We start from the raw sequence: 19,955 nt of genomic DNA on the forward strand, positions 1-19,955 counted from the left end.
TATAAATAATTGATTTTTAATAAAAGCAGAAAGGCAATTCAATAGAGAAAAGGTAGTATTTTCAACAGTTTTGGAAAAGTGGCATATTCATATGTAAATACTGAACTTCTATTTATACCTTTCACTGTATACAAAAGTTGAGTTGACTTTGTTTCTAACAATCACCTTCAGGAATTTGTCATGAAGACATTTGAGAAGCTTACCAAATATACTAAGATATTGTTAAAATATTTTGATGGAATGGTATTGCTGACAAATTGTGTGTAGAAGCTCACACTTAGAGAAAATAAATTTTTGTCAAACTTCAAATCTTTCCAGCAACATTTAATTCGATATTTTGAGAATTTTTTAGTTGCATATTTACATATGTACACACACATTTATATACTTGTTCTTATATGATTACTACTTAAATTTTATTTATAAACTTCATTTCTGTGTTTAAGATTCTGTGGGGAAATTTTTCATTTTGCAAATACTAGATTTTCTGTTGTATTTTTTTTATAGCAATCCGATTACTTGAACTTTCATGACAAAGTCTAGTGATATCACTTTTAATTATAGATTTTTACTTGGCAAATCACCTTGCCTTTTTTCTTCTTAAAACAAGAAATAATGTTGAAACATTTGCTGTTTGTGAAATTGTACATTTAATTACTCTTTAATAATACTGTAATAACTCACTTATTTGGAAACCTCTTTTCAGTTTCTTAGCTGATTATCAGAAGGAAGCAAGAAGAGTCTTGGGCAGTCAAAATTAATATTACGAAATCTATGATCTAAAGCTCATTTTTGCAGTGTGGCCTTACTCTGGGCATTTTCCATCTCAGTGTAGACTCAGACCATACACACTAGGTTATTGGACTTCTCAGTTTAGAATTAAATATAAAGCTGCAAGGTAGAATGGGAATATGGCTTAAAAACAGATGTCAACAGTAAGAACTGACAGATATAAACCTGATGTAAAGGAAGAGACAATAAAAAAAACAAAGGAAAAAGATTTTTAACAAAATAGCCTATAGCAAAACCCTTTGAAATAACAAGAAATATTTCAATTATGTATAGAACATTGTTTAAGGATACAAGAAACTATAGGATACATACTCAGTTTCTATAAATGCCATTAGTCACTTGCTAGTATTTATTAATACCTCGCCCTTTCAAGAGGTTTTTAACACTGTTGCTTATTCTTTCCTTAAAACATACACTATCCTTTTGGTTTCCATGATGCCAAATACTCCTGGTTTTTGTTCTCTCTTTGGCCACTCTCTCTCTCTTGCTGATGCATTATCTTTTACCTGGTCTTTAAAGTTTGCATCTACCCAAGGCTCCTTTCTCTGTCATTTTGTATTCTGCCTTCGGCAATCTCTTCTATGTCTTCAGTTACAACTCCTGCACCTAGGACTCTCATATTTATAGCTCCTGGGCTAAACTCCAAACGCATATTTCTAGCTGAGCCCTTGAAACTTTACTTGGATATTTCAAAGGTATAAAATTTAGTATGTCAAAAGCCATATTTAATATCATTTTCTTCTCAATACCCACAAACCTCAAGTGTCCACTAGTGTTTATTTTTTGATTCATTCACTCATTTACTCATTTGTTATTTAATTAAAAAAAATATATATATATTGAATGCCCAATAGATGCAATTCACTGTTTTAGGTACTAAGAGTGCAGCAGATAATGTTTCTGTTTTCATAGAACTTATATTCCAGTGGGTACAGACAGGTAGTAAAAAACAAAATCTTCAAGTAATGATTATGTACTGAAGAACATAAATTAGATGATGTGATGGAGTGCGACTGAGCTGCTACTTTTCTTTGTCTGATCAAGGAAGGCTGTCTAAATTAGAGATGATATTTTAGATAAGAAGTAAATGACAGGATAGAGCTATGCATGCCATGATGTGGGTGAAGGGCATACCAGAAGAGGAGGTGCTTGTAGAGAGGCCTTGGGGTAGAAACAGACCTGGTGTGCTTGCAGAGCAGAAGAAGGCTACTGAAGCTCAACTGTTTATTTATTTTTGGTTTTGGCTGTAGCTGAGTCTTTGTTGATGGGTGTAGGCTTTCTCTAGTTGCAGCGGGTGGGGGCTATCTAGTTGCAGTGCTTCTCACTGTGGTGGCTTCTCTTGTGAAGCACAGGCTCTAGTGTGTGAGAGCTTCAGCTGTAGCAGTGTGTAGACTCAGTAGTTGCAGTTCATGTGCTCTAGAGCATGGGCTCAGAAGTTGTGGCACTCCAGCTTAGTTACTCTGCATCATGTGGGATCTTCCTGGATTGAACACGTGTCCCCTCCATTGGCAGGCAGATTCTTAACCACCGGATCACCAGGGAAGTCCTAGCAGCTCAAGGGTTTGGAGTAAAAAGGGTAGAAATAGTGTTATCAATAGAGGTAGACAGGGATCAGACTGTCTAGGACTTTGTAGGCTGGGGGAGGAGTTTGGCTATTTCTGACTTCTCTGGAAAACCAATAAAAAGTTTTAAAAAGGGAAAAGACATGATCTGACATATGTTTTAGAAAGATCTCTCTAGCTGCCATGTAGAGAATGGATTCAGTGGACCCAGAGTGGAATTAGGAAGACCAGTTGGAGGCTTTTATGGTGGTCCAGATAAGAGTTGGTGTCCGCTTAGGAGGAGGATGGCCATAGTGGAGGCAGTGAGAAGATGTTTGGGAGAAAGGTGAGCAAGGGTAAAAAAAAAAAAAAAAAAAAACCTCTATTTTTTGATTTGGTGACCTGATTCAATGCTGGTGTCAATAATTGAGATGTGGAAGATAGGAGGAGATGGAGGGGATGTGGGTGTTAAAAGGGGAAGGCAATGTTTCAAGGAACAGGAGGAAAATCGTGTCAGATGCTGCTGAGGTTTTTGCAGTTTGTGGCCAAGTGCTTGATATGCTTTCTATTTGGTTTCATGTTTTTCATTTTTTGGACTTCCCTGGTGGGTCAGATGGAAAAGAATCTGCTTGCATTGCAAGAGACCTGGGTTTGATCCCTGGGTTGGGAAGATCCTCTGGGAGAAAGAAATGGCTACCCACGCCTATATTCTTGCCTGGAGAATTTCATGGCTAGAGGAGCTTGGTGGGCTACAGCCATGGGATCAAAAAGACTTGGACATGACTGAGCAACTAAAACATACACAATACTTAATAATCTCTCTTGGCCCTGAGGTCAGTGTAAGTGACTTTGGCTTTGTATGCTATGAAAGACTACCTCTCATTTCATGATTGAATTCTCACCTTGGTTTTTTGATTGGACCGTCTGGATCACTTGGATCTGGAATTCTGTTTTGAGCTTCTCTGCCTCAGGAGTACCAGAGCCCTGATCCTAAACCCTAGTCTCTGCAGCTGGTCTCTGAGACCTGCCTAGCACCTACCTTTAGTCTGCTACGAAATCTTGGCCCTTCTTGTTTCTACCCCATTATTCTTCACCCTCTAACTGAGACCTCTACCTTTCACCCACTACTGGACTTCCTCGGGTGAAATGTGCTTCTTTAGATTTCCTTTTTTTTTTTTTTAATTACTAAAAGAAGGACACAACTGACTTCTGCTTTATATCTGGGTCTGTGTAATTCATATCTAACTTGCTTTGTTTCTTACTTAACCACAGTTCTAGGCCCCTGGCTTCAATTTGGAATGACTTGAAGGCTTGCTGGAAGCATTTTTCCAAATTGCTTAATGGTATGCAAAGAGAAGTTCTCTACAGAAGAAGGAAGAAATCTACAGGTGTTCTTTAAATATGATAGGCATCAGGGAAACAAAGATGACTCAAATGTAGCCTCTGCCTTTAAGGGACTATGTTTTTAAATGTAGTCCTACCAGGTGGTATTTACAGCCAGTGGATTCAGCTAGTTGCACTGAAAACCATTTCCTGTTTCTGTGTCCCATATACTCCATTTTCATGGGAACCCCATGCTTAAAAACATTGCTATTAAAGCATTTTAGAAACAGAACTCCAGCTAAAGTATGGACAGCCCCAGTTCTTAGAATAAAGATTGGTGAGATATGCCTGTGCTCCATAATTATTCCATTTTACTTAACCTTGATTAATTGAAACATATGCGTGTTTTTCCCCATGGAAGGGGCATATTGGAAATATTTAAATTCTTATGGTCATGCTGTGCTTTTCACAGATGATTGGAATGCTGCCCAGGCACAAACCATGTCATCCTTCCCCCAAACAATTTGTCAGCTGTTTATCCTAGCATAATTTGTTTTTCATGGTCAGCAGAAATGACAGTACTAAAATGTTTTATAGGGAAATAAAAATAGAGTGATAGCTCTGATTTTTTTTAAAAAATATCCTCTTTTTCCTCCCAAATCACTCTTTGATATAAAAGGTATCTTTCCCTTTGCTTCAAATGTAGGCTATTTTTAACACTGGGAAAACAGGAAAGATTTTAAAAACTAGAATCTTATTCTTTGAAACTGAAAACATACTGTGAATTTCAGGAAGATAGGTTATACTGACACACAATAGAATTTCATGGATTCATGATTAGGACATAGGCTGTATGCACATAACCTTCATCCTTTATAGGAGCAAGAAATTTAATCACTGTCCATTCAGGCTGAATTTGGGCTGAAGCCTGGAATTGTTTGAGAAAGAGATCATTCCGTGTGCCCGATTACTAAGCATTTAGAATGAAAGCAACGCTGAGAACATGCCAAGAGAGCTTGTGCCATTGGAAATTACCTTTCTATGAGACAATTTATCTCAGGACCATAAGATGAGATTTGTTAGAACTTTAGACATATTAACTTTTGATAGTATGAAAGTCTCAGAAGATACATATTTACCAGTTCTTTAAAAGTCTAGCTGTTGATTGGCTAGTGTAGACTGTTCTGTAGAGTTTGGCTTGGGTGTTAGAATTTCCTTCATCTCATGTGAACATTCTTCTTTAGAGGTGAATATAGTAAATGATTCATTGCTCTTGTGAAAATCCTTTCCAAGATTTTCATTTATAATTGTGCTTTAGACAGCAGGGAAGTAAAACTGTGACCTTTAAATTCTGCATTGCTTATCAAGATTTATTTAGGACTTGTATGATGATAAGCTGAATGATGATCCTCTTCAATAGCAATTACGGGCAATTGTTCAAAAACATACAAGCCACCTCTGCTGACCACCTATTTATAGTCTGCTTGCTAGAGGGCTGGGATTCCATGATAAGACTGGCTTACCTTGTTGCTGTTAAGACCCAGCTTATGACAGTATAATGCTATAGCTGTGAATTGTGAATTGTAGTTATGATTGCTGTGTTTTACTAATAAGAAAGTAGGATATGTGGTCTGACAATTATCACTGTACTATTAGAGATGAGGGGGACATAGACCTGTGAGTCTCTGGACCTGGGTAGAGGATGGACTACAGGTAGCTCCCATCTGACAATTTAGGTTAGGTTTTCCCTGAGTTGTCCATCCTATTGGTTGAATTATTTCCCAGGAAGCTCTTTAAGACCCATAGGAATAGGAATTTTGTGGTTTCTGCCCCTTTTGTCTTTCTGATATGCTGGACATGCCTGAATCCCAGTGATGGACGTAGTTGAGACCCAAGTTGACATTCCTGCTAGGGTTACTATTAGGTCAGTTAGGATCACTGTGTATGTGTGTGGTATACTGTGGTAAAAATAATAGTATTTGTAGGGTTTAACCAGTGAGAATACATACAGAAATGGTTTTTAAAGGTGTAAAATGACTCAACAAAATGATAAATCCCCACTCTCACCTGTTGAATTTCACATACTCCCACCACCATCAATTCTACCTGTTTGTATCATCCACCAATACTCATTATTCTGTTTCCTTTTGATTCCTATGGGATGAACTAGCATGTTCCTTTCTAGTGCTTCCTATCCCCTCTTCCTTAAGACATAGCTTTAGCACTTGTCCCTTCTTCTGCATCATCAGCTTTCCCTCAAGGCTGGATTAATAGCATCAGCCTGCTGCTGCTGCTGCTGCTGTCGCTTCAGTCGTGTCCGACTCTGTGCGACCCCATAGACGGCAGCCCACCAGGCTCCCCCGTCCCTGGGATTCTCCAGGCAAGAACACTGGAGTAGGTTGCCATTTCCTTCTCCAATGCATGAAAGTGAAAAGTGAAAGTGAAGTTGCTCAGTCGTGTCCTACTCTTAGTGACCCCATGGACTGCAGCCTACCAGGCTCCTCCACCCATGGGATTTTCCAGGAAAAAGTACTGGAGTGGGGTGCCATTGCCTTCTCCGAGCATCAGCCTAGGAACATGCTATTAGTTTACCCACTTTTATAAAACTTTCCCTTCATAACCCTCTCCAGATGCCCTTTGACTTTTTTCCTCTCCTTTACAACACAACTTCTTAAACAATTTGTCCACAACCAGTCTCTACTTCCTCTCCTCCAAGTCATTCTAAAATCTATTCCAATCAGATTATCACCCAACCCACTCCATTCCAACAGTCCTTTTCAACATCCTGAAGGACCCTCAAATTGCCTGATTTTATGATTTGTTCTTGGTTCTCATCTTACCTGACATGTTGACAGTATTTGATGGAGTGAAAGGTCTCTTTTCATGAAATACTTTCTTTTTGTGGCTTTGGGTCACCTCTCTCTCAGGGTTTTCCTTTTTTTTTTTTAATCCCACATCATGTTGACCACTCGTGCTTATTCTCCATTTCCTGATCTCTAAATATTGCAACATACAGGGTCCACTGCTCTGATCTGTTCCTTGTCTGTCTCTCATTTAGTGACCTAGCGATCTTATGCACTTGCCTAACTTTTAATTCCAAATACATATATCTATATCTATCTTGGACTTATCTAGCTTAGACTTCTCCTTAGATAAAAGATTCACATATCCAGCCCCAGGGCATTTTTGTGCTGAATAAAAGAAGCCACCATTTCCTCAAGCCCTTGACTGCCATCTTCTGGAAAAATTTCAGGATAGATACACGCTTATCAGATGAGACAATGAAAATTGTGTGTCTTTCAGCTGCATGGTTCCCAACCATTGGTGGTGGTTCTGTTTGTCCACATGGGTGATGTTTAGCAGGCATCACAAGCTTAGTAGGTCCCCAACTGAAGTTTTAAATTTTATTTTATTAGATTATAGTTGATTAACAATATTGTGTTAGTTTCAGGTGTTCAGCAAAGTGATCTGGTTAAACATATACATATATTCATTCTTTTTTAAGATTCTTTTCTGATATAGGTTATCACAGAATGCTGAGTAGAGTTCCCTGTGCTATATAGTAGATTTTTATTGATTATATATCTTATATATAGTAATATATAGTGGTATGTGTATGTTCATCCCAAGTTTCTGACTTATTCCTTAGCCCCCCAACTCCCATATTTCCCCTTTGGTAATCCTAAGTTTGTTTTCAATATCTATGGGTCTGTTTTTGTTTCATAGATAAGTTCATTTGTATCTTTTTAAAAGTTAGATTCCACATATGAGCAATATATGATATTTGTTTTTCTCTGACTTACTTCACTTAGTATAATAATCTCTAGGTCTATCTATGTTGCTGCAAATGGCATTATTTCTTTCTTTTTATGGCTGAGTAATATTCCATTGTATATATGTACCACATTTTTTTATCCATTCCTCTGTTGATGGGCATTTACGTTACTTTCATGTCTCAGTTATTGTAAACAGTGCTGCTATGAACATTAGGGACATGTATCTTTTCAAATTATGTTTTGTTTTTTTTCTTTTTTTCTGGATATATGTCCCAGGAGTAGGATTTCTGGATCATATGGCAACTATTTTTAGGTTTTTTTTTAAGGCATCTCCATACTGTTCTTCTCCATAGTGGCTACACCAATTTACAATCCCACCAACAGTGTAGAAGGGTTCTTTTTCTCCACACCCTGTCCATCTTTTTATTGTTTGTAGATTTTTGATGATGACCATTCTGACTGGTGATGGACAGGAAAGTGGTGTGCTGCAGTCCATGGGGTCGCAAAGAGTTGGACATGACTGAGCGACTGAACTGACTGATTCTGACTGGTGTGAGGAGACACCTCATTGTAGTTTTGATTTGCATTTCTCTGATAATTAGTGATGTTGAGCATGTTTTCATGTGCTTTTTGACCATCTTAATATCTTCATTGGAGAAATGTCTGTGAAAATCTTCCCATTTTTTGATTGAGTTGCCAAACTGAATTCTTGATTCCTAACCCCATCTTCCATACATCTTCCTTTCTTTCAGTCTTTCTATTTCAAAATTCTTCCAATTGCTGAGGTCAACCTCCTTAAAGTTATTCTTAACTTCTTTCTTTCTCTCATACCCCTCATTTAATCCATCTGCAAATCCTTTTGGTTTTTCCTTCAAAATTCATTAGAATATAACCACTTCTCAGCATTCCCACTGCTCCCACCCAGGTCTCACCCCCAGGTGAGATAATAATCCCACCTTTATTATTCTAATAGCCAGCTACTTCTCTTATGCCTCATTGTCTGTTCTCAACTCAGCAGTACAGTTCTTTATTTAAAACCTAGGTCACATCATGTTTCCCTTCTATCCAAAACGCTTCAAGTGCTTTCACATTCATTTAGAGTAAAATCAAAGTCCTTAAAATGGCCCACAGGTCCTACATCGTCTGGGTCTGTACAATAGCTCTGACCTCATCTGCTGCCTCTCCCCCATGCTTTGTGCTCCAGGCACGTTGGCCTCCTTGCTTTTCCTCCGATATGCCAAGTGTAGTCTGCATCAGTCAGTCTACTGGGATCCTGTTATGTAAAGCATGGCTTCTTGAGTCTTTGCTCAAATGTCACTTTATCATATCAGAGAAGTATTCCTTGATTGCACATAACAAAGCAACCTCCTCCAGTGTTTAACATTCCCCTTATTCAGTTTTCTCCATAGCACTTATCTGGCACACACACATTGTTTACTGTTTTATTTCACTAGAATTTAAGCTTCATGAGGCTAGAGACTTTTTTTTTCAGTTTACTATATGCCAGCTTTCTAAAATAGTGCCTGAGAAGGTGTAGGAGTTCAATAAATATTGGTTAAATAAATAAACAAATATTGACATTCCTAAATCTCTTTGTGGGACCCTATACCTAACAAGCGGAGAAGGTGATGGCACCCCACTCCAGTACTCTTGCCTGGAAAATCCCATGGACGGAAGAGCCTGGTAGGCTGCAGTCCAGGGGGTCGCTAAGAGTCGGACACGACTGAGCGACTTCCCTTTCACTTTTCACTTTCATGCATTGGAGAAGGAAATGGCAACCCACTCCAGTGTTCCTGCCTGGAGAATCCCAGGGACGGGGGAGCCTGGTGGGCTGCCATCTATGGGGTCGCACAGAGTCGGACACGACTGAAGTGACTTAGCAGCAGCATACCTAACCAGAGACAGAGGTTGGAGTTCCTGTATCTGAATTCCAAGATAAAAGCATTTTCAGAAGTCCAGGAGTAAATTTAAATCTAATTTGAAAATTGCATTAATTTTACAACTTTCTGAAAGGGTCTTAGTTTCCTAAAGAGAAAGCAAATAGGCGCCATCTAGTGGCCACAAGTGTGTTGAGCGTCCCTCGTGGCTCAGCCGGGAACACATTTCTGTTACTTGAATTATTGATTAGCAATGAAATTGAAAATGTAGCCCTTGATCCAGAAGCTTCTTTTAGAAAAAAATTATATTAACATAATAATTATGATAGGCAGAAGTTCTCAAATTTGAATTTTCCACAGGCTATGTTGAACTGAATAGTTCTGTCTCCTTGCTATGAGAAAGTACCGTTCTGTTTCTTCTAAATTATTTATGACTCACTTTTGCTTATTAAGCTTTGTTTTTCAGAATCTGGCATTTATTGTTCCTCTTTACTTTTCTTATTGTTTTATCTTCTACTCATCCTTAAACTTTTACATTGGTACTGGCCTAGCCGCTGAATGAGTAAATCAAGTCTCTGCTGCTACTGCTAACTGCTGTTGCTGCTAAGTTGCTTCAGTCGTGTCCGACCCTGTGTGACCCCATAGATGGCAGCCCACCAGGCTCCACCGTCCCTGGGATTCTCCAGGCAAGAACACTGGAGTGGGTTGCCATTTCCTTCTCCAAAATAAAGTTTCTACTTCTAAGAATTTATAATCTTATAAAAACAGCACTTATGAGGGTAAACATGTAAAAGAAGATGCCAAATGATGTGGTGATCTCTTCAGGCCAGACCTCTGAAGCCTGCTGAAGCTTAATTGTTGTGTATACTTTCACTGTTGAGGCATAAACCACATCTTGTAGTTGTCTCCCTATTGGCCTTGCAATGTAGTGGGTGAAAGTTAAATATTTATGGTGGTAATGGTAGAAAGACTACCAATAACTGTCTCAGCTGAGCCCAAGATATCTGGGCCCAAGATACTTTAGCCTTAGTCTACATTTGGTGGAGCATTTTTTTCAGCTGGCTGTTAGAGAAATTAAACTATTTGTTAAGACTTGTTACCTTGTAAAATTATAACATTTTTAGGTCTACTAGTATCAGTTCCCTTTTCTTTTGAGTTGTGTTGCTTATCATTTACTCTATATCTTTGGAAGCAGATAGAGAAAGGGATAGTACAATAGTTTTAAGATGCTACTGAAATTTTAAAAAATAACCAATTTTCTCTTATATAGTTATTTTAGAGTTTTTCCTTCTGCCTACATATAGTGATTTATTTTTTTTTAGATTGCAGATAAATAGTTTCTTTGTAATATTGTCTTTTTTCTTGAGAAAAATATCTTTTAATTGCAGAAATGGATGTGGTATTTTGAATAGTATATTTTAAAGCTAAAATATTTCATATATTATTTCCTTTTAAAGGGTAAAACAAACATCGTTTCTAAATCTTCTTGCTTTCTGAAGCTGTATTTACATAATTTAGCATATGTTGTTGCTCGTTCACTAGGTCACTTCTGACTCTTTGTGACCCCATGGACTGCAGCACGCCAGGATTCCCTGTTCTTCACTATCTCCTTGAGTTTGCTCTAACTCACATCATTGAGTTGGTGATGCCATCCAACCATCTCATCCTTGGTCACTACCTTTTTGTTTTGTCCTCAGTCTTTCCCAGTGAGTCAGCTCTTTGCATCAGGTGGCCAAAGTATTGGAGCTTTAGCATAAGCATCTGTCCTTCCAGTGAATATTCAGGGTTGATTTCCTTTAGAATTGACTGGTTTGATCTGCTTGCAGTCCAAAGGACTCTCAAGAGTCTTTTCCAGCACCACAATTCAAAAGGATTGATTCTTTGGCGCTCAGCCTTCTTTATGGTTCAAGTCTCACATCTGTACATGACTTCTGGAAAAAGCATAGCTTGGACTATAAGAATCTTTGTTGGAAAAATGATGTCTCTGCTTTTTAATATCCTAATCTCTAGGTTTGTCATAGCTTTTCTTCCAAAGAGCAGGCATCTTTTAATTTCATGCCCCACCATCTGCAGTGATTTTGGAGCCCAAGAATATAAAATATGTCACTGTTTCCATTTTTCTCCCTTCTATTCGCCATGACATAATGGAACCGGATGCCATGATCTTCATTTTTTGAATGTTGAGTTTTAATCCAGCTTTTTCACTCTCTTCTTTCACCCTTACCAAGAGGCTCTTTAGTTTCTCTTCTTCTGTCATTGGAGTGGTATCATCTGCATGTCTTAGGTTGTTGATATTTCTTCCAGCAATCTTGATTACAGTTTGTGAGTCATCTAGCCGGCATTTCACATGATGTACTCTGCATAGAAGTTAAATAAGCAGGGTGACAATACACAGCCTTGATGTACTCCATTCCCAATTTTGAACCATTCAATTGTTTCTCGTGAAGTTCTAACTGTTGCTTCTTGACCTGCATACAGATTTCTCAGGACACAGGTAAGGGGATCTGGTATTCCCATGTCTTTAAGAAATTTTCCAGTTGTGATTTACACAAAGGCTTTAGCATAGTCAATGAAGCAGAGTATATGTTTTTCTGAAATTTTCCTTGCTTTCTCTGTGATCCAGCAAATGTTGCCAATTTGATCTCTGGTTCCTCTGCCTTTTCTAAATCCAGCTTGTACATCTGAAAGTTTTCGCTTCACATGCTGCTGAAGCCTAGGTTGAAGGATTTTGAGCGTTACTTTGCTAGCATGTGAAATGAGTGCAATTGTACAGTGGTTTGAACATTCTTTGGCATTGCCCTTCTTTGGGAATGGAATGAAAACTGACCTTTTCCACTCCTGTGGCCACTGCTGAGTTTTCCAAATTTGCTAACATATTGAATGCAGCACTTTCACAGCATCATCTTTTAGGATTTGAAATAGCTCAGCTGGAATTCCATCACCTCTACTAGCTTTGTTTGTAGTAATGTTTCCTAAGGTCCACTTGACTTCATACTCCAAGATGTCTGGCTCTAGGTGAGTGACCACACCAGCATGGTTTTCCAGGTAATTAAGACCCTTCTTGTATATTCTTCTGTATAGTTCTATATAGAAGAACTTCTTGCCACCTCTTCTTAGTCTCTTCTGCTTCTGTTAGGTCCTTACTGTTTCTGTCCTTTATCATCCCTATCCTTACATGAAATATTCCCTTGATAGCTCCCAACTTTCTTGAAGAGATCTCTAGTTTTTCCCATTCTATTGTTTTCTTTTCTTTTCTTTTTTAACATTGTTCACTTAGGAAGGCTTCCTTATCTCTCCTTGCTATTCTCGGGGACTCTGCATTCATTTGGGTATATCTTTCTCATTCTCTCTTGTCTTTCACTTCTCTTCTCAGCCATTTCTAAGGCCTCCTCAGACAATCATTTTGCCTCCTTGCATTTCTTTTTCTTGGGGATGGTTTTGGTCACCACCTCCTTTACAATGTTATGAATCTTAGTCCATAGTTCTTCAGGCATTCTGTCTACCAGATCTAATCCCTTGAATCTATTTGTCCCGTCCACTGTATAATCATAAGGGATTTGATTTAGGTCATACCTGAATGGCCTAGTAGTTTTCACCATTTTCTTAAAATTAAGCCTGAACTTTGCAATAAGGAGTGCATGATTGGAGTCACAGTCAGCTCCAGGTCTTGTTTTTGCTGACTGTATAGAGCTTCTTCGTCTTTGGCTGCAAAGAACATAATCCATCTGATTTCGGTATTGACCATCTGGTGATGTCCATGTTAAGAGTTGTCTCCTGTGTTGTTGGAGAGGGTGTTTGCTAGGACCAGTGTGTTTTCTTGACAAAATTCTATTAGCCTTTGCCCTGCTTAATTTTATATTCCAAAGCCAAACTTGCCTTTTTACTCCAGGTATATCTTGACTTCCTACTTTTGCATTCCAATCCCTTGTGATGAAAAGGACATCTTTTTTTTTTTTTTTTTTTTTGGTGCTAGTTCTAGAAGGTCTTGTAGGAGATCTTCATAAAATCGACTTCAGCTTCTTTGGCATTAGCGGTTGGGGCATAGACTTGGATTACTGTGATGCTGAATGGTTTGCCTTGGAAACAAACCAAGATCATTCTGTTGTTTTTGAGACTGCACTCAAGTACTGCATTTCAGACTCTTTTGTTGACTATAAGGGCTGCTCCATTTCTCCTAAGAGATTCTTTCCCACAGTAGTAGATATAATGGTGAAAGTACAAGTGAAGTCACTCAGTTGTGTCCAACTCTTTGTGACCCCATGGACTATAGTCCACCAAGCTCCTCTGTCCATGGAATTTTCCAGGCAAGAGTACTGGAGTGGGTTGCCATTTCCTTCTCCAGGGGATCTTCCCAACCCAGGGATCGAACCCAGGTCTCCCGCACTGCAGGCAGACGCTTTACTGTCTGAGCCACCAGGGAAGCCCAGATATAATGGTAATCTGAATTAAATTCGCTGATTTCCATCCATTTTAGTTCACTGATTTCTAAGATGTCAGTGTTCACTCTTGCCACCTCCTCTTTACTATTACTTGATTCATGGACCTAACATTCCAGGTTTAGCATCCATCATGTTAAAGTGGTGATATTCAGAAAGGACATGCTAATAGGATTAGTAAGTAGGCTTTTTGTATATCCCAGCTCTAACTTCTTTGAGAATTGGTTGCTGTTATTTGTTATATCATTTGGAGGGCCAAAATTCTCTTTATTTAATAGGCTTTGCAGTTTAAAGACTGCTTTTAATAGTTAATTGCTAATCTGAAAATTAGCAATTCTGCACCATTAGCATTTGTACTGTGTTTAACATTTCTCAAGTGTTAACTGTGCTTTTTAGTTACCTCCATGTTCTCTCATTATGATGGCTGAAGAGGCAATATTGGATACTTTGACTTGTAATTAAAGAAGCATCGTTTCCTTATAATTACTGCAAGAGTACCTGAATTTTAGGTTGTATTAATTTGTCTTTTATAGAATATGCTGAATTTCTACACTGCAAAGGAAAAAAATTTACAGATTTTGATGAAGTTCGCCATGAGATTGAAGCTGAAACAGATCGAGTAACTGGAATGAATAAAGGCATTTCCTCCATACCTATTAATTTACGAGTCTATTCCCCACATGGTAAGTAAAATAACAAAATTCCAAATTCTTGTCCTCAAAAATTTTTACTATGTATGTTAATTAACATACATTATTTATGTAAAATGAATTTTTTATTTTATTTTATTTTATTTTTAAACTTTACATAATTGTTTTTTTTCTCTCAAAAAATCTTGGTGTGTAAGATTGTGCTTAGGTACTTCAGTAAATGATATAATCCAAACAGCTCATAGAATTATTTATGGGAGTCAGGAGGAGATAATTTGTAAAAGAGAATTGAGTACATTATTTTACAAAGTTTTGTTTATGTATATTTTAAACTTTTAGAATTCTAAAGAAGAATGCATGAAAACTTATATTTTTAGTATCTTCAGCTTTTGCAAAAATCTTAGAGGTGCTTGGTACTATGGTTGAGTTTTCTTTAATGAATATTCTTTCAGTCCTATATATTCTTATTTATTCTCTTCCTGAGGAATCAACTGTGATTTTTTCTCCCCAGACTGTCAAGAAAAACTTATAAATTAGATAACCAATTCTTGGTGGGTAATACAGAATAAACAGCCTCCAGAATGACTAAGATTTTGGTGGGACAGATTTTCATCTCTAATCTTCTCCCCAGTTCTGTTGCTTTTAAATTGGACCATGAAATGCTCAATTACAACTTCCCAAGAGGATTTGGGGAGAAGGAAATGGCAACCCACTCCAGTGTTCTTGCCTGGAGAATCCCAGGGACGGGGGAGCCTGGTGGGCTGCCGTCTACGGGGTTGCACGTAGTTGGACACGACTGAAGCGACTTAGCAGCAGCAGCAGCAGCAAGAGGACTTGGAGCTTTTGTGTATAGAGAGAACAATAGCCAGGTCAGGGCTGGAGTCACTGACTTAGTAGTTTCCTGGTAAGTAGCACCAGAATGGTGCTCCATGAGTCTGGCTGTAGAGGCTGCACACTAACTTCATGACTAACTGCTTTCCAATAAGCTAAGCGACTTGTTGCTGTTGTTTAGTCGCTAAGTTGAGTCTGACCCTTTATGACCCCATAGACTGTAGCCCACCAGACTCCTCTGTCCATGGGATTTTTTAGACAAGAATACTGGAGTGAGTTGCCATGTCCTTCTCCAGGGAATCTTCCCCACCCAGGGTTTGAACCCATGTCTCCTGCATTGGCAGGCATGTTCCTTACCACTCAGCCACCTGGGAAGCCCAGGCTAAGTGGCTAACACTTTGTTAATAATGCATAATGCTTTTAAAAGGAAGGACAAACCTTACTCTGAGCATTTTTACACCATTTTAAGGGAAGTACAAGATAGACAATATATTCTCTTATTGTTCCGTGTTTGAATTATAGGCCCCTAGTTACAAACATGGCAATTCTCTGAGAAAGCTATTAGGTATGCAAACCAGCGCTTCTTAAATTATGTTAAAATGATCATTTGACCTAGCACAATCATATCATAAAAATAGAGAAAATTTGCAAGGCCAGTTTGAATTCTATCCTGTTTTATTCTATGCACATGAGTTGGAACCCTTCAGATACACATTATATAACGCTCAGCTTGTTTCATTTCTAGGAAAATAACACATGATTCTGCCTTGTTGATATCTTTCAGCATTGACGGTTACATGTAAGACATTTTTTTCCCTTTCCACAGTGTTAAATTTAACCCTGATTGACCTGCCCGGAATTACTAAAGTGCCCGTGGGAGATCAGCCTCCAGATATTGAGTACCAGATCAGAGAAATGATTATGCAGTTCATCACACGGGAGAACTGTCTGATTCTGGCTGTTACCCCAGCCAACACTGATCTTGCAAACTCAGATGCGTTGAAGCTAGCGAAAGAAGTTGATCCTCAAGGTGAGTGTGTGGCTCATTAGATGAAAGGGAATTAGTTTCAAATGTCAAGAGTTTGGGTATGTTTCAAGATAATACAAAATCTCATGACTTGATTTCATTATCAGTTAAATTGTTGTTATTTAGTTGCTAAGTTGTGTCCAACTCTTTTGCAACCCCATGTACTATAGCCTGCCAGGCTCATCTGTCCATGGGATTCTTCAGGCAAGAATACTGGAGTGGGTTGCCATTTCCTTCTCTAGGGGATCTTCCTGACCCAGGGATTCAATTCACATCTCCTACTTTGCAGTAGAATTCTTTACCATTGATCCCTTTTCAGTTCAGTTCAGTTCAGTCTCTCAGTCGTGTCCGACTCTGCGACCCCATGAATCGCAGCATGCCAGGCCTCCCTGTCTATCATCAACTCCCAGAGTCTTTACATTAGCCATTATTAATGTTGTTAGCTCTTTTGTATTTAAGATGCTAAAAGAAAAATAACTGGGGAATATAGTCTAAACCTATATACCTGAGACTGGAGCTTGAAACAAAGCGGGTGGAAGTTCCAGGTGGCTATGGGGAACATCACTGGGACTCCTCTTTCAGCATTAGTGGCTTGGGAGAGCCAGAATATGGATTGGGGCTGGAATCTAGTTATAAAAATGATACTAAAACACCTGTCTCATAAGCATTCTTGTCCCGAAGAGACAAGATCAGGCTATCTGATGGAACAGAGATAGCACTTCCATCCGTGGAGTCTAGAGAGTGCAGCACAGTCATATCCTTGAGAAGTCAACACTTACTTCAGCTGAAACTTCATCAGTTCAGTTGCTCAGTGGTGTCTGACTCTTTGCGACCCCATGAACCACAGCACGCCAGGCCTCCTGGTACATCACCAACTCCCAGAGTCCACCCAAACACATGTCCATTGAGTTGGTGATGCCATCCAACCATCTCATCCTCTGTCGTCCCCTTCTCCTCTTGCCCCCAATCCCTCCCAGCATCAGGGTCTTTTCCAGTGAGTCAACTCTTCTCATAAGATGGCCAAAGTATTGGAGTTTCAGCTTTAGCATCAGTCCTTCTAATGAACACCCAGGACTGATCTCCTTTAGGATGGACTGGTTGGATCTCCTTGCAGTCCAAGGGACTCTCAAGAGTCTTCTCCAACACCACAGTTCAAAAGCATCAATTCTTTGGCACTCAGCTTTCTTTATATGCCAACTCTCACATCCATACATGACCACTGGAAAAACCATAGCCTTGACTAGATGAACCTTTGTTGACGAAGTAATGTCTCTGCTTTTGAATATGCTATCTAGGTTGGCCATAACTTTCCTTCCAAGGAGTAGGCGTCTTTTAATTTCATGGCTGCAGTCACCATCTTCAGTGATTTTGGAGCCCCCAGAATAAAGTCAGCCACTGTTCCCATTGTTTCCCCATCTATTTGCCATGAAGTGATGGGACCAGATGCCATGATCTTCGTTTTCTGAATGTTGAGCTTTAAGCCAACTTTTTCACTCTCCTCTTTCACTTTCATCAAGAGGCTCTTTAGTTCCTCTACACTTTCTACCATAAGGGTGGTGTCATCTGCGTACCTGAGGTTATTGATATTTCTCCCAGCAATCTTGATTCCAGCTTGTGCTTCATCCAGCCCAGCATTTCTCATGATGTACTCTGCATATAAGTTAAATAAACAGGGTGACAATATACAGCCTTGATGTACTCCTTTTCCTATTTGGAACCAGTCTGTTGTTCCATGTCCAGTTCTAACTGTTGCTTCCTGACCTGCATACAGGCTTCTGAAGAGGCAGGTCAGGTGGTCTGGTATTCCCATCTCTTTCAGAATTTCCCACAGTTTATTGTGATCCACACAGTCAAAGGCTTTGGCATAGTCAATAAAGCAGAAATGGATGTTTTTCTGGAACTCGCTTGCTTTTTCCATGATCCAGCAGATGTTGGAAATTTGATCTCTGGTTCCTCTGCCTTTTCTAAAACCAGCTTGAACATCTAGAAGTTCACGGTTCATGTATTGCTGAAGCCTGGCTTGGAGAATTTTGAGCATTACTTTACTAGCATGTGAGATGAGTGCAGTTGTGTGGTAGTTTGAGCATTTTTTGGCATTGCCTTTCTTTGGGATTGGAATGAAAACTGACCTTTTCCAGTCCTGTGGCCACTGCTGAGTTCTCCAAATTTGCTGGCATATTGAGTGCAGCACTTTCATAGCATCATCTTTCAGGATTTGAAATACTTCAACTGGAATTCCATCACCTCCACTAGCTTTGTTTGTAGTGAAGCTTCATGGAGGAGTGCAAATGATATCCCCAGTCTATCTGCCACAAATATATATCCAGAAAGTTAAATGAGGCCTCTTTTTCTGTTACAGACCTGGCTTATTTTACAAGCTTATTTGTATTAAATACTGCTTAGAAATTGCCATATGAATATTCATGAATTTATCCCAAATGAACCTGATTTCTTACAGCTCATTTTAACTCCTGCTTTTAAAGATAGCCCATCTTTACCCCAGTTTTTTATATACTGTAAACAGTAGTCCTAAGAACAGATTTTTTAAAGTTTGCAGATAATTGACAGATAACTTTGCAGAGAATTGATAATTTTGCAGGAATAGAGAAAATATTCAGTGCCATGGTATTCTACTTCCTTGTCTACTTTTGCATAGTGATGGCTAAAGAGAAAAAATTCATTGCCTGAAAGCTCTTAAGTACACTTCTTGGCTTAGTTACTAGAAATTCCTTGCTAACCTCAGGGTTTATTATTTGTTTTTGTGTCCTAGTTTCAATGCTGAAACTCCTGAACATTGTTGTACTTGAGAGCCCTCAGGTTTGCATGGTTATTAGGTCTCCACCAGAGACCCACTTTTATGTGCTGCTATCCTGAGGCTTTGGCTGGTCCTGGACATTACTGAAGCTCCAAAGGAAGAGGGTGAATTCTTGCCCACAGCAATAGTGTTCATATTTGTAGTAAAATAATCAAAAGAGAAAAGAAGATGCTGTAGGACTCAATGCAACTTGAGTTTAGAATATGAGATATAGAGACATAATATATTGGGGTTGACAAATACATTTATTTACCCTCTCTGTCTTCCCAACTTCATCCCACTGTGATTAGAGAACATACTTTGTGTCATTTTTGTCCCTTTACATTTATTCAGACTTATTTTATGACCTAACATATGGTCTACCCTGAAGAATGTTCCATGTGTATTTGAGAAGAATGTATTTTTTTTCCTGCTGTTGAGTGTTCTCTTGATGTTTTCTAGGTGTATTGGTTTATAATGCCATTCAAATATTATTTCCTTCTTGTTCCTCTGTCTTGTTCTTCTATTATTGAAAATGAGAGTTTGAAGCCTCTCATTTTCAGATAAATTGTCTGTTTCTCCCTTCAAGTGTGTTGAATTTTGCTTTATATATTTTAAGACTGTTGTTGGGTGTATTTGTACTCATTATATCTTTTTGATGGATTGACCTTTTGATCATTATATAATGTTCTCTGTTTTCTCTAGTAACAATTTTGTCTTAAATTCTATTTTGTTTGATTTTAGTGTAGGCACTTCAACTCTTTTGGTACCTGTTAGCGACTTTACTTTCACTTTTCACTTTCATGCATTGGAAAAGGAAATGGCAACCCATTCCAGTGTTCTTGCCTGGAGAATCCCAGGGACGGGGGAGCCTGGTGGGCTGCCGTCTGTGGGGTCACACAGAGTCA

At 38.8% G+C, this 19,955-nt stretch overlaps 1 protein-coding gene across 9 annotated transcripts in view; it reads left to right on the plus strand.

Moving 5' to 3' along the window:
- DNM3 (dynamin 3) overlaps window positions 1–19,955 on the plus strand; it is a 651,174-nt gene that overhangs the window by 183,843 nt on the left and 447,376 nt on the right. For all 9 annotated transcript variants that reach the window (XM_059875294.1, XM_059875295.1, XM_059875296.1 and 6 more), the window contains exons 3-4: window positions 14,279–14,428; window positions 16,053–16,256. In XM_059875294.1, the coding sequence (XP_059731277.1) occupies window positions 14,279–14,428; window positions 16,053–16,256 (354 nt within the window). The remainder of the gene's footprint in view (window positions 1–14,278; window positions 14,429–16,052; window positions 16,257–19,955) is intronic.

This window comes from Bos taurus, chromosome 16 (genome assembly GCF_002263795.3).
Source record: "Bos taurus isolate L1 Dominette 01449 registration number 42190680 breed Hereford chromosome 16, ARS-UCD2.0, whole genome shotgun sequence".
Lineage (NCBI taxonomy): Eukaryota > Metazoa > Chordata > Mammalia > Artiodactyla > Bovidae > Bos > Bos taurus.